Genomic DNA, 15,295 nt, shown 5'->3' with positions numbered 1-15,295 from the left:
CTCCAGGCCTACCTGACAAACGGGTGCCATTCCAACCTGAATACAGGGAAGGGGTGGATTACAGAGGAACATCAAATCGAGTTGTGAGGGAACTTAAGAAACAGACACAACCGTTGTGGGGTCACTTTCCGTGAGCACAGCAGGGAAGGACTACAACACATAGCGCTAGAAGGAAGGCACAGATCTCCACCTGAGAGGAGGACTCTGGAGGTGCCATTGGACCGGCTGGACTTGCGTAGCCTGGTGAACCGTGTTCTGGACTGAGGACTCAGAGATCTCCAGTAAAGAGGTAAAGAGACTGCAACCTGGTGTCCTTGTTATTTACTGCGACCTGCACCCCCACAACTGCACCGCTACATCGCTATCATTACTACCAACACCCACACCTTGCATTTTACTGTGCGCCCCCCACGGCAGGGTCACGGACCGGGGCCTAGCCGCCGTGACAACCCCAGAAGCAGAGACTCAGAGGCCCGGTACCGGGTACCCCTCGGCCCTGCGGCGGTGGAGGGGGCGCTGCACATTATCCACAGATTCCCCATAACAGTGCGTCATCCACAGATCCCCCATAACAGTGCGTCATCCACAGATTCCCCATAACAGTGCATCATCCACATATCCCTCATAACAGTGCGTCATCCACAGATCCCCCATAACAGTGCGTCATCCACAGATCCCCCATAACAGTGCGTCATCCACACATCCCCCATAACAGTGCGACATCCACAGATCCCCCATAACAGTGCGTCATCCACAGATCCCCCATAACAGTGCATCATCCACAGATCCCCCATAACCGTGCATCATCCACAGATCCCCCATAACCGTGCATCATCCACAGATCCCCCATCAGTTAAACTGCTCCCCCAGTATCGGTGTGACTGGTGATCCATCTGACCCTTCAGTTTCTGGCTTTCTCCTCTCTCCCCATTAGTGAACACTTCGTGTCTGGGTTTTTCTGCGACTCTCCGGCAGCCATCACACAGTCGGTCCCGGGCTGTTACAAATGTAGCAGAGCTAAGTTTGTGGTGCAGCGAGTTTCCGCACACAGGGGTTTTTTTATACCTTTAATACTTTGTTCATTTTATCCATGCGGACCATGAAGTCGTCGGTGCAGGCGATGTCTGAGGGCGAGTGCCCCGCGCCCACCACCTTCACCCTCTTACTCCTCTGTCGCGCCAGGTCCAGGATCTGCGGAGAAAGGAAAGAAAATCACTCATTCTACAGTTCTCCTTATACCTTCATGAAACAAGAAGTGTTGTCATAGGGACAAAACAAGGAGAAAAAGAAGGGCATCCATTTTTTTGGACCGGCTACAACTGTAGGAGACCCAGATTAGTGGAATAGTGCGGTGCCAATGAGAAGCAGGTGAAAATCTCCAAAAACAAAGAAAAAAATGTGTAAATGCAATAATGATCCGAACCCTTTATACCCTTACCAGACACGGCATGCTGGGAGTTGTAGTCACCCTACTAGAACCCCGGATAAAATCACAGGTGGCCGTTACCCCTGTTGCCCCTCACTCACCTCCTTCACCTCCTCCACGCTGCTAGGCTGGAAGTACAGCTCCGGGGTGGACCCGTAGGTCTGAGCCCAGTTTTGGAACTTGTATCCTCCCCGTCCGAGAACCTAGAATCAGACGAAGGAATCATCACAAGCCAATAAATGAAATGTTGCACATGTAGCAGAGCTGAAAGGGACATTTAAAGATTCAACATTCCCTTTAAATAAAGCACAAATTGGAATTTAAAGCATAAATTTGGAAAAATGTATTTTTCACATTTGCAGAAGAGAAAATTTTTTTGTATTGCAATGAAACTTTCCACCACTAGGTGGCACCGTGCAGAGTGTGACTCTGCTCTACCTCAATACTACACCATGTGGTCAGGGCTGGTACTGCAGGTAAAATATATCACTGCTTTTTCTTACTATCCTGTGCACAAAAGACACGGACCTGTAGAGAAAACAAAAACCAGCACCAGAAATCCAGCTCTGTGGGATTGTACTTTTTAAATTATAAAATTCATGTAGCAATAGGGGATTTATTCTGGTACAAAATCCTCACCCCCAAAAAACTCCTGAAGGTTTTCTTGTGATCTACATACAGAAATGTGCTGGAGATGTCATTTTTTTTAAATTCTATGCACTGAATAAAAAAGGAAAAAATGTACAGAGGCACGTGACAAATGTTTTTTTCACTCGAATGCTTTACATTTGTGGGGTGATTCCCCTTTAAGAGCCGATCCCCAATGTAATTCCATTAAGAGTCCGCGGTCGGTCGGATTAAAGCTCCGGACGCAATGTTACCATGACGGGCGTGAAGATTAACGAGCGATGCAGAATGACTCTGCCAATCACTGCCTATGGTAAAATCAATGGCTGATTGAGGAGAGATATAAATATCTGCCGCTCGAGATAAGTGATGGGGGCCACGTCCGGCCTTTACACAGGGGAAATAATTCACTGGCTCATTCCAGTCGTAAACCCGGAGTATGACGGCAAACACGTCCGGGCTCGTATATTAATCTGGTCTTATACCAGCGTCCGTCCACACTGCAGTGCAAAAGTATTCAACCCCCTCAAGTCAATAGAGTTTTCTAGTTTACAACCCAGCAGTGGTCTGGGAGGTGGGCATTACAACTGGTCATCCAGACCAAGGGCTTCCCTGATCCGCCGCATGACGTGAGACATAACACCAAGCATAAAGAGTAGAGTAACACAGGACTGCAGGACTTAGGGTCAGTGAGGAGACATATATACAGCTCCCCGCTGGCAGAGACCGGTACTGTGCTAAATGAACTCTGTTCTGCTGGTTTGAGTGGCATTTTGACAGCACAAGATGGGGCTCACTAAGGAGGAAGTGACTGACAGGAAGTGGGTGTGCGGCCATCTTGGGAGAGGAGAGTGAGAGCTGTTAGAGAGAGGACTGGTGGATCTTCATCCAGCGCCATCCTTGTCGGCCGTGTGACCTGATGAGACGGAAACCACTCCAGTAACAGAGGACACCGTCGTGATTCAGTTACTTCGGCAAGGGAGAAGGTTGGAGTGTAAAGCCCATGGAGCCGGTATCAGTGACGTATCAGGAGGGCCCTCCCGCAAGTCCTGGTCCCTGTAAACGGTCTAGAAATCCATGGAGGTTCGTTCTTGGCCAGGATGAGTGAAAGAGGGCACTGGACAGCCAACCTTCCTCCTCCTGGAGCTCTTTTCCAGGATAGATGATGAGACTACACAGAGATAGATTGTAGTCTGTAACCAAGGAAACACATAGATCTCCATAGGAGCTGTACACACAAAACGGTACTTTTTTTTAACTTAAAGGGCACCTGTCACCACGTTTTTGGAAGATGGGATAAATATAGCGTTAAATAGGGGCAGAGGTGGGCGTTACATTAGTGTGTTTGTTATGCGTTTATTACCCACCGAAGCTGCCGAAATACCTTTGCAAAGTAGCCGTTTTCGCCTGTCAATCAGGCTGGTCTGGTCAAAAGGGCGTGGTGTCTTCCCCCAGATCTTGCTTATCTGTACGTTGGTGGCGTAGTGGTTTGCGCATCCCCAAGGTCCCGAAGCCACTGCACAGGAGAGTGAAAACATCGCGATGTGCGTTATTTCCCTGTTGATCGGTGGGGACGGCCATCTTCCTTTGGCCGCCGCGATCTCCATCTGCGCACGCGCGGCATCCCGCGGCCATTTTCCTGAAGCCACGGCCAGCAGAGCACCGCTTCTGCACACGCACGGCCAAAGGAAGATGGCCGCCCTCACCAATCACCAATGAAATAGTGCACATCGCGCTCTTTTCACTCCCCTGTGCAGTGGATTCGGGACCTTGGGCATGCGCAAACCACTACGCCACCAACGGAAAACTACGCAAGATCTGGGGGAAGACACCACGCCCTTTTGACCAGACCAGCCTGATTGACAGGCGAAAACGGAGACTTGGCAAAGGTATTTCGGCAGCTTCGGTGGGTAATAAACGCATAACAAACACACTAATGTAACGCCCACCTCTGCCCCTATTTAACGCTATTTTTATCCCATCTTCCAAAAACGTTGTGACAGGTGCCCTTTAAGACTGCATGGTAACTTTCCATTTTTTGATATGGTATAGAATACAAGGAACATCTCTGGGACCAGTATACAATACAACGAACATCTCTGGGACCAGTATACAATACAAGGAACATCTCTGGGACCAGTATAGAATACAAGGAACATCTCTGGGACCAGTATACAATACAACGAACATCTCTGGGACCAGTATAGAATACAAGGAACATCTCTGGGACCAGTATACAATGAAAGGAACATCTCTGGGACCAGTATACAATGAAACGAACATCTCTGGGACCAGTATACAATACAAGGACCATCTCTGGGACCAGTATAGAATAGAAGGAACACCTCTGGGACCAGTATACAATGAAAGGAACGTCTCTGGGACCAGTATAGAATACAAGGAACATCTCTGAAACCAGTATACAATCCAGAAGGAACATCTCTGGGACCAGTATAGAATAGAAGGAACATTTCTAAGACCAGTATACAGTGAAAGGAACATCTCTGGGACCAGTATACATTGAAAGGAACAAATCTGGGACCAGTATACAATGAAAGGAACAAATCTGGGACCAGTATATAATGCGAGGAACATCTCTGGGACCAATATACAATACAAGGAACATCTCTGGGACCAGTATACAATGAAAGGAACAAATCTGGGACCAGTATACAACCCAGAACAAACATCTGTGTGACCAGTATACATCTCAGTCACCAGTATACAATACAAGGAACATCTCTGAGACCAGTAAATAATGCAAGGAACATCTCAGTCACCAGTATACAATGCAAGGAACATCTCTGGGACCAGTACAGTATACAGCAAAAGGAACATCTCAGGCACCATTATACAATGCAAGTACCATCTCAGTCACCAGTATACAATGAAAGGAACACCTCTGGGAGCAGTATACAATACAAGGAACATCTCAGTCACTAGTATACAATACAAGGAACATCTCAGTCACTAGTATACAATACAAGGAACATCTCTGGGACCAGTATACAATACAAGGAACATCTCTGGGAGCAGTATACAATACAAGGAACATCTCAGTCACTAGTATACAATATAAGGAACATCTCTGGAACCAGTATACAATACAAGGAACATCTCTGGGACCAGTATACAATGCAAGGAACATCTCAGGGCCCATTGCCATGGGCAGATATATGTACCTGGTTAAATACCCGGATGGTAAGCCCCTGTACATGTGAGCATGTTGCGGGATGCAGTAACGGATGGGAGGCAGAGCAAGGGTTAAAACTAACGTTACTATAACATGGGTATACTCCATGCAGAGAGGAAAGAAGGTAGAGGCAGGGGGTATTAACACTTTGAATATTGAATATCCGGACAGAGGGGATGAGGGCAAAGGTTTTAACCAATGTTCAATAATGGTAACTTATCAGTCCGACGGCTTCAGAGTGGAGAGTCTCAGATGCGCACGGTGGTGCTGACACGGTCAGCACGTGATGGATACGATGCAGGCCTGTAAGCGTCGATGTACCAGTTCCTGGCGGTGACAATGAGTCCTCGATGTCTGTCGCGGGGTCTGGAGTAGCAGTGAGCAGAGCAGTCCTTCACGCTGCTGGGGCTTGACAGAGCCCGGACGGAGTAAGCGGGTAAGTATAAGATTCTCGACAAATCACCCGGTTTCTCATAGGCGGCACGTGCACGCTATACACTGGCCTGTGACGTTGAGTAACTGGAGCAGTAGGGGTCAACGGGCAGTAAACGGTTCTCCAGTCACAGGCTTTGTAGGGCGCAGCCAGGACTATGTAGCGCTGTCACGGTGCTCAAAGGACGGAGCACCAGAATTACCCTGCTGCACGCTGCGTCTTCCCGCTAAGTCTGCTCCCCATGTCGCGCTCTCTGCCATTTTTATCCTAGCTCCGCCCCCTGCTGTCCAGTGCAATGGTCGGTTCGGGGCTCTAAACTTTCCCCCAGACAACAAAGGTGACAGTCCCGATGGTTCCGGCCACAGCGCAAAAAAGGTACCCCCGGTCCAGTCTGTCATCTTACATACATATGGCGTAGCACCCAGCTGACCAGCGTAGCGTGTGCACATCTGTGTCCGTTTAAGTGTAAAGATTGTTCCTGCTGTATATAAGTTTACTTGCTTGCTGTCAGTAATGATGTGGTACTGCTTTACATTGCCTGAAATGCCTTTATTCGGCCACAAGAGGCCGCTTATCACAATCTCCACTCTGTTCCTGTCTGATATGTTACTTTGTGTAGGGGTTGTGCTGGGTTTGTGCTGCATCATCTGTGTTCACTTTTCCTGATTAGTCTTCTACTTAAGCATGCTAGCTCCTTCACTCTGTGTCAATCGTACACTTGCTGCTGCCTGTGTAAGTCTGATCCCTCTGTGCTCTGCGCCTGACCCAGCCTGACTGTATTCCCTTCCTGGACTAGATTCTTTGCTTGTGACCTGACTTCTCTTTTGCCTGCTCCTTGTAAACTATATGTGCCTTTCTGGCTTTCCTGACTCCGGCTAGTGAATTGGATTTAGTCTCGGCCTTCCCCCTGTTGTACTTCGCTAATTCCTGGACCTGACCTCAGATCGTTTGACCTCACTTTACTAATTCAGTAAGAAGTATTATATTACTATCTGTTATTGTAGTCTTTCGCTCCATTTTTGGGACTTATTATTACTATAGTGACTTGCGTCACACCGCTGTTTCCTGAGCACAACTGAAAGGTTAGGTCTACCCAGCAACAGACTGCATGGTCAGAGACAGTTGGATATAGGTCACAGGAAAAAGTAGGGCTGCCATCTTGGTTGCAGTTGGAAGTTATTGAAGACAGGGAAAGGACGTACCGAAGCACGTACAATGGTGTTCAAAAGTCCTGCATAGGCGTGAAGAAAACTATATGTTTCATACTTCTGCATCTCTACAGTGAAACTGGTGGAACATATATGTTTTTCTAATCCCTCATTGTATGCCATACTCATTTTTGAATGTCCCAAGTGTATAAATTGTTATGGTAAGCGCATTTTTGATAATTTTTTTACAGCATAACCATACCTACACCAGTACAGTGTGTAGAATGGTGAACAGGTTTCTAAGTTCATTAACTTCCAATGCAAGTTCACACAGACTTAAATTTAACTTTTTAAGATTTATTATTTTTTATTTAATTCCGAGTCCTGAAAAGGGCCTTTTGATGCATCTGTAGCTTCTAATACTTTATCGGCCAGCCTTTGCTCTTGAGCACCAGCTTGCATCTCTGTGGCATTGAGTGAACAAGCTTCTGCAGATGTTCACGAGTGATGATGTGGTTCCAGGCCTGTATCAGAGCCTCAATCAACTCACTCTTGGTCCTTGGCTGTTTTCTAGATATCTCTAATGATACCTTGTGCCACAAATTTTCAATTGGATTGAGGTCTGGGGACTGAGCTGGCCAGTCAATAGTAGCCACCTTGTTCTTTTTTTTCCATTCCGTTACTGTCTTAGCTCTGTGACAAGGAGCATTATCATCCTGGAAGATGTAATCCCCTGAAAAGAGGTGTTGAGCAGAAGGCAGCATTTTCTTATTAAGGATGTCTATGTATTTTTTTGCATTAACCATACCCTCCACAATATGAAGCCTTCCACCACCATTGGCTGCCATACCGCCCCAGACCATTACTTTCATCGGATGTTTCCCAGAGAAGCTCAAACACTCTGGCTTGTACTCTTCATGTGGGAACCTTCTCACATAAGACTTGCCATCATTTCCTAAAATGCAAAAAGTGCTTTCATCACTAAATAGCACTTTTTCCCACTCCTCCTTCCTCCATTTTAAATATTTCAATGCCCACAGTTTTCGCCTTTGTCTTTGTATGGCTGTCATCAATGGATTCTTTTCGGCCTTGCACCCTCTCAATCCTGCTTCCAAACATCTCTTCCTAACAGTTGATGTTGTTACCTCAATATTGCACTTTTCTTGCCATTCTCGCAGAAGCTGAGGAGAGGTGAGCTTTCGATTGGCAAGGGATGTTCTTATCAGTACTCTATCCTCCCTTTTAGTTGACTTTCTGGGCTGACCAGATCTGGGCCTGTCCTGGGTAATTCCAAGCTGCTTATGTTTCTGCAAAATTTTTACGACTGTACTCTAGTGTTGAGCATTCCGATACCGCAAGTATCGGGTATCGGCCGATACTTGCTGTATCGGAATTCCGATACCGAGATCCGATACTTTTGTGGTATCGGGAATCGGTATCGGATCCATATTACTGTGTAAAATAAAGAATTAAAATAAAAAATATTGATATACTCACCTCTCCGGAGGCCCCTGGACATCACCGCTGGTAAACGGCAGCCTTCTTTGCTTAAAATGAGCACGTTTAGGGCCTTCCATGACGTCACGGCTTCTGATTGGTCGCGTGCCGCTCATGTGACCGCCACGCGACCAATCACAAGCCGTGACGTTATTCTCAGGTCCTAAATTCCTAGAATGTAATGCAATGTGATTGGCTGCCATATCCAGGTTATGATTGGTCACAAGAACCTCATCTGTGATTGGCTAATTTTGGATCTGAAGCTGTACAATATTTAGTTGTGCTTTCAATTCCCATATTGTTGCAATAATTTCAGGCAAAACTGCTTCAAAAGCTAAAAATATTACAGGGAGAGAATGAAAAATTGTATTCTGAACAAAACCATATATAATATGTCATATTAGCATCGAAGATAATCGACAGAAAACATTTAAAACTTGAAAAATCAATTTATCCTATACCTATGCAGGACTTTTGAACACCACTGTATAAACATCCCACTGGATCCAGAATTGCGGTGGAGTGGAACAAACCCTACCCGTAACCATATCCTTATCAGATGGGAGAAGATTTCTGCCAAGAACACTGCTGAGAGACAGAAATAGGCCCGAGTAATGCTGGACACTGCTGAGGAGTCAAGCCATGGTAATTAGTGGTACCAATCGTCTGTTGGAGGGTTGCCTCATCCATCCGCATGTATCGGTATTTGTCCAGAGCAGACCTGGGTCGGTAAGATAACTAAGGCCAACAGAGTGCCAACCTTCTCACATTTTGGCACCTACATACCCAAGACTGAGACAGGGCCTGGAGTTAGAAAGACAAATGGACCATGTCAGGCTGCAATTTTTGCCAAGATCAGTGTCCGGGATTTTTGGCTTCACTTCAATTCACACCTAGGTGCTGTTGAAGCGCGCAACTGACTTTAGACCATTCGTAAGTTTGTCCACGAGTAAGCTTCTGAGGAACATTATAGTTATTTGATATTTGTTCTAGTTTTTCAACCTTTATTTCTTTTGGGCTGAGCAGATGCTGCATTTTTATTCATGATGTAGTCAAGGAAGGATTATTATTCAGTGTTCACTGAAGTCGTAACAGGGCAGCGAAGTGTTTGGTTGGGTAAGAGTTAAATTATTGTAAGATTGCAAGCTGTCGTGCTGTACCGCAGGTGAGCCCGTATCCCACACCCATTGACTTGTTCTAGATTTAAGGGTATGTACAGGTAATAGGCAGCTGGTTTAACCAGGCACACCAGTAGGTAAATATATAGTGAATATAGTTGGCATTTATTGTAGGGCGCCACGCTGTACAGCACAAGGATCTCGGCCTCCTGGTTGGGTGTCTGTGAACGTTTGAAACTTTCTCCTTTCTCTGGTACGTTTATTCACATATTTAATTAAAGTGTTTCTTTTTAGTGGTTGAACTGGTATTGGAGTCTTCTTTCTCGTTCATGACTTCGCTGTATCCTAGGAAGCCCGTACAAGGCTTACAGAAGGAACATCTCTGAGACCAGTATACAACGCAAGGAACATCTCCGAGACCAGTATACAACGCAAGGAACATCTCTGAGACCAGTACACAATGCACAGAACATCTCTGAGACCAGTATACAACGCAAGGAACATCTCCGAGACCAGTATACAACGCAAGGAACATCTCTGAGACCAGTATACAACGCAAGGAACATCTCTGAGACCAGTACACAATGCACAGAACATCTCTGAGACCAGTATACAACGCAAGGAACATCTCCGAGACCAGTATACAACGCAAGGAACATCTCTGAGACCAGTATACAACGCAAGGAACATCTTCGAGACCAGTATACAACGCAAGGAACATCTCTGAGACCAGTACACAATGCACAGAACATCTCTGAGACCAGTATACAACGCAAGGAACATCTCAGACCAGTACACAATGCTGGGAATGTCTACAAACAGTATACAATATGAGGAACATCTCTGGGACCAGTATACAATGCAAGGAACATCTCTGGGACCAGTATACAATGCAAGGAACATCTCTGGGACCAGTATACAATGCAAGGAACATCTCTGAGACCAGTACACAATGCAGGGAACATCTCTGAGACCAGTATACAACGCAAGGAACATCTCAGACCAGTACACAATGCTGGGAATGTCTACAAACAGTATACAATACGAGGAACATCTCTGGGACCAGTATACAATGCAAGGAACATCTCTGGGACCAGTATACAATGCAAGGAACATCTCTGGGACCAGTATACAATGCAAGGAACATCTCTGGGACCAGTATACAATGCAAGGAACATCTCTGGGACCAGTATACAATGCAAGGAACATCTCTGAGACCAGTACACAATGCAGGGAACATCTCTGGGACCAGTATACAATGCAGGGACTGTCTACAAACAGTATACAATACGAGAAACATCTCTGAGACCAGTACACAATGCGAGGAACATCTCTGGGACCAGTATACAATGCAAGGAACATCTCTGGGACCAGTATACAATGCAGGGAACATCTCTGGGACCAATATATAATGAAAGGAACACCTCTGGGACCAGTATACAATGCAAGGAACATCTCTGGGACCAGTATACAATGCAAGGAACATCTCTGGGACCAGTATACAATGCAAGGAACATCTCTGGGACCAGTATACAATGCAAGGAACATCTCTGGGACCAGTATACAATGCAAGGAACATCTCTGAGACCAGTACACAATGCAGGGAACATCTCTGGGACCAGTATACAATGCAGGGACTGTCTACAAACAGTATACAATACGAGGAACATCTCTGAGACCAGTACACAATGCGAGGAACATCTCTGGGACCAGTATACAATGCAGGGAACATCTCTGGGACCAATATATAATGAAAGGAACACCTCTGGGACCAGTATACAATGCAAGGAACATCTCTGGGACCAGTATACAATGCAAGGAACATCTCTGGGACCAGTATACAATGCAAGGAACATCTCTGGGACCAGTATATAATGCAAGGAACATCTCTGGGACCAGTATACAATGGAAGGAACATCTCTGGGACCAGTATATAATGAAAGGAACACCTCTGGGACCAGTATACAATGCAAGGAACATCTCTGGGACCAGTATACAATGCAAGGAACATCTCTGGGACCAGTATACAATGCAAGGAACATCTCTGGGACCAGTATATAATGCAAGGAACATCTCTGGGACCAGTATACAATGCAAGGAACATCTCTGGGACCAGTATACAATGCAAGGAACATCTCTGGGACCAGTATATAATGAAAGGAACACCTCTGGGACCAGTATACAATGCAAGGAACATCTCTGGGACCAGTATATAATGAAAGGAACACCTCTGGGACCAGTACACAACGCAAGGAACATCTCTGAGACCAGTACACAATGCACAGAACATCTCTGAGACCAGTATACAACGCAAGGAACATCTCTGAGACCAGTATACAACGCAAGGAACATCTCTGAGACCAGTATACAACGCAAGGAACATCTCCGAGACCAGTATACAACGCAAGGAACATCTGAGACCAGTACACAATGCACAGAACATCTCTGAGACCAGTATACAACGCAAGGAACATCTCAAACCAGTACACAATGCTGGGAATGTCTACAAACAGTATACAATACGAGGAACATCTCTGGGACCAGAATACAATGCAAGGAACATCTCTGGGACCAGTATACAATGCAAGGAACATCTCTGGGACCAGTATACAATGCAAGGAACATCTCTGGGACCAGTATACAATGCAAGGAACATCTCTGGGACCAGTATACAATGCAAGGAACATCTCTGAGACCAGTATACAGCGCAAGGAACATCTCTGAGACCAGTACACAATGCAGGGAATGTCTACAAACAGTATACAATACGAGGAACATCTCTGGGACCAGTATACAATGCAAGGAACATCTCTGGGACCAGTATACAATGCAAGGAACATCTCTGGGACCAGTATACAATGCAAGGAAAACCTCTGGGACCAGTATACAATGCAAGGAACATCTCTGAGACCAGTATACAACGCAAGGAACATCTCTGAGACCAGTACACAATGCTGGGAATGTCTACAAACAGTATACAATACGAGGAACATCTCTGGGACCAGAATACAATGCAAGGAACATCTCTGGGACCAGTATACAATGCAAGGAACATCTCTGGGACCAGTATACAATGCAAGGAACATCTCTGAGACCAGTATACAATGCAAGGAAAACCTCTGGGACCAGTATACAATGCAAGGAACATCTCTGAGACCAGTATACAACGCAAGGAACATCTCTGAGACCAGTACACAATGCTGGGAATGTCTACAAACAGTATACAATACGAGGAACATCTCTGGGACCAGAATACAATCCAAGGAACATCTCTGGGACCAGTATACAATGCAAGGAACATCTCTGGGACCAGTATATAATGAAAGGAACACCTCTGGGACCAGTATACAATGCAAGGAACATCTCTGGGACCAGTATATAATGAAAGGAACACCTCTGGGACCAGTACACAACGCAAGGAACATCTCTGAGACCAGTACACAATGCACAGAACATCTCTGAGACCAGTATACAACGCAAGGAACATCTCTGAGACCAGTATACAATGCAAGGAACATCTCTGAGACCAGTATACAACGCAAGGAACATCTCCGAGACCAGTATACAACGCAAGGAACATCTCTGAGACCAGTACACAATGCACAGAACATCTCTGAGACCAGTATACAACGCAAGGAACATCTCAGACCAGTACACAATGCTGGGAATGTCTACAAACAGTATACAATACGAGGAACATCTCTGGGACCAGAATACAATGCAAGGAACATCTCTGGGACCAGTATACAATGCAAGGAACATCTCTGGGACCAGTATACAATGCAAGGAACATCTCTGGGACCAGTATACAATGCAAGGAACATCTCTGGGACCAGTATACAATGCAGGGAACATCTCTGGGACCAATATATAATGAAAGGAACACCTCTGGGACCAGTATACAATGCAAGGAACATCTCTGGGACCAGTATACAATGCAAGGAACATCTCTGGGACCAGTATACAATGCAAGGAACATCTCTGGGACCAGTATACAATGCAAGGAACATCTCTGGGACCAGTATACAATGCAGGGACTGTCTACAAACAGTATACAATACGAGGAACATCTCTGAGACCAGTACACAATGCGAGGAACATCTCTGGGACCAGTATACAATGCGAGGAACATCTCTGGGACCAGTATACAATGCAGGGAACATCTCTGGGACCAATATATAATGAAAGGAACACCTCTGGGACCAGTATACAATGCAAGGAACATCTCTGGGACCAGTATACAATGCAAGGAACATCTCTGGGACCAATATATAATGAAAGGAACACCTCTGGGACCAGTATACAATGCAAGGAACATCTCTGGGACCAGTATACAATGCAAGGAACATCTCTGGGACCAGTATACAATGCAAGGAACATCTCTGGGACCAGTATATAATGCAAGGAACATCTCTGGGACCAGTATACAATGCAAGGAACATCTCTGGGACCAGTATATAATGAAAGGAACACCTCTGGGACCAGTATACAATGCAAGGAACATCTCTGGGACCAGTATACAATGCAAGGAACATCTCTGGGACCAGTATACAATGCAAGGAACATCTCTGGGACCAGTATATAATAATAATAATAATAATCTTTATTTTTATATAGCGCTAACATATTCCGCAGCGCTTTACAGGTTGAACACATTATCATCGCTGTCCCCGATGGGGCTCACAATCTAAATTCCCTATCAGTATGTCTTTGTAATGTGGGAGGAAACCGGAGTACCCGGAGGAAACCCACGCAAACACGGAGAGAACATACAAACTCTTTGCAGATGTTGTCCTTGGTGGGGTTTGAACGCAAGGAACATCTCTGGGACCAGTATACAATGCAAGGAACATCTCTGGGACCAGTACACAATGCAAGGAACATCTCTGGGACCAGTATATAATGAAAGGAACACCTCTGGGACCAGTATACAATGCAAGGAACATCTCTGGGACCAGTATATAATGAAAGGAACACCTCTGGGACCAGTACACAACGCAAGGAACATCTCTGAGACCAGTACACAATGCACAGAACATCTCTGAGACCAGTATACAACGCAAGGAACATCTCTGAGACCAGTATACAACGCAAGGAACATCTCTGAGACCAGTATACAACGCAAGGAACATCTCCGAGACCAGTATACAACGCAAGGAACATCTGAGACCAGTACACAATGCACAGAACATCTCTGAGACCAGTATACAACGCAAGGAACATCTCAGACCAGTACACAATGCTGGGAATGTCTACAAACAGTATACAATACGAGGAACATCTCTGGGACCAGAATACAATGCAAGGAACATCTCTGGGACCAGTATACAATGCAAGGAACATCTCTGGGACCAGTATACAATGCAAGGAACATCTCTGGGACCAGTATACAATGCAGGGAACATCTCTGAGACCAGTATACAATGCAAGGAAAACCTCTGGGACCAGTATACAATGCAAGGAACATCTCTGAGACCAGTATACAACGCAAGGAACATCTCTGAGACCAGTACACAATGCTGGGAATGTCTACAAACAGTATACAATACGAGGAACATCTCTGGGACCAGAATACAATGCAAGGAACATCTCTGGGACCAGTATACAATGCAAGGAACATCTCTGGGACCAGTATACAATGCAAGGAACATCTCTGAGACCAGTATACAATGCAAGGAAAACCTCTGGGACCAGTATACAATGCAAGGAACATCTCTGAGACCAGTATACAACGCAAGGAACATCTCTGAGACCAGTACACAATGCTGGGAATGTCTACAAACAGTATACAATACGAGGAACATCTCTGGGACCAGAATACAATGCAAGGAACATCTCTGGGACCAGTATACA

The 15,295-nt window shown here is 45.6% G+C and overlaps 1 protein-coding gene across 2 annotated transcripts in view; it reads right to left on the bottom strand.

Moving 5' to 3' along the window:
* The window catches only part of LOC143808782 (L-gulonolactone oxidase-like), a 171,579-nt gene that overhangs the window by 144,696 nt on the left and 11,588 nt on the right, over positions 1 to 15,295 (bottom strand). For both annotated transcript variants that reach the window (XM_077291791.1, XM_077291792.1), the window contains exons 2-3: positions 1,528 to 1,629; positions 1,066 to 1,191 (exon numbers count right to left, since the gene is read on the bottom strand). In XM_077291791.1, the coding sequence (XP_077147906.1) occupies positions 1,066 to 1,191; positions 1,528 to 1,629 (228 nt within the window). The remainder of the gene's footprint in view (positions 1 to 1,065; positions 1,192 to 1,527; positions 1,630 to 15,295) is intronic.

Source organism: Ranitomeya variabilis, chromosome 2, assembly GCF_051348905.1.
Source record: "Ranitomeya variabilis isolate aRanVar5 chromosome 2, aRanVar5.hap1, whole genome shotgun sequence".
In the NCBI taxonomy this organism is placed as follows: Eukaryota; Metazoa; Chordata; class Amphibia; order Anura; family Dendrobatidae; genus Ranitomeya; species Ranitomeya variabilis.
This window is presented reverse-complemented; position numbering and strand designations above follow the sequence as displayed.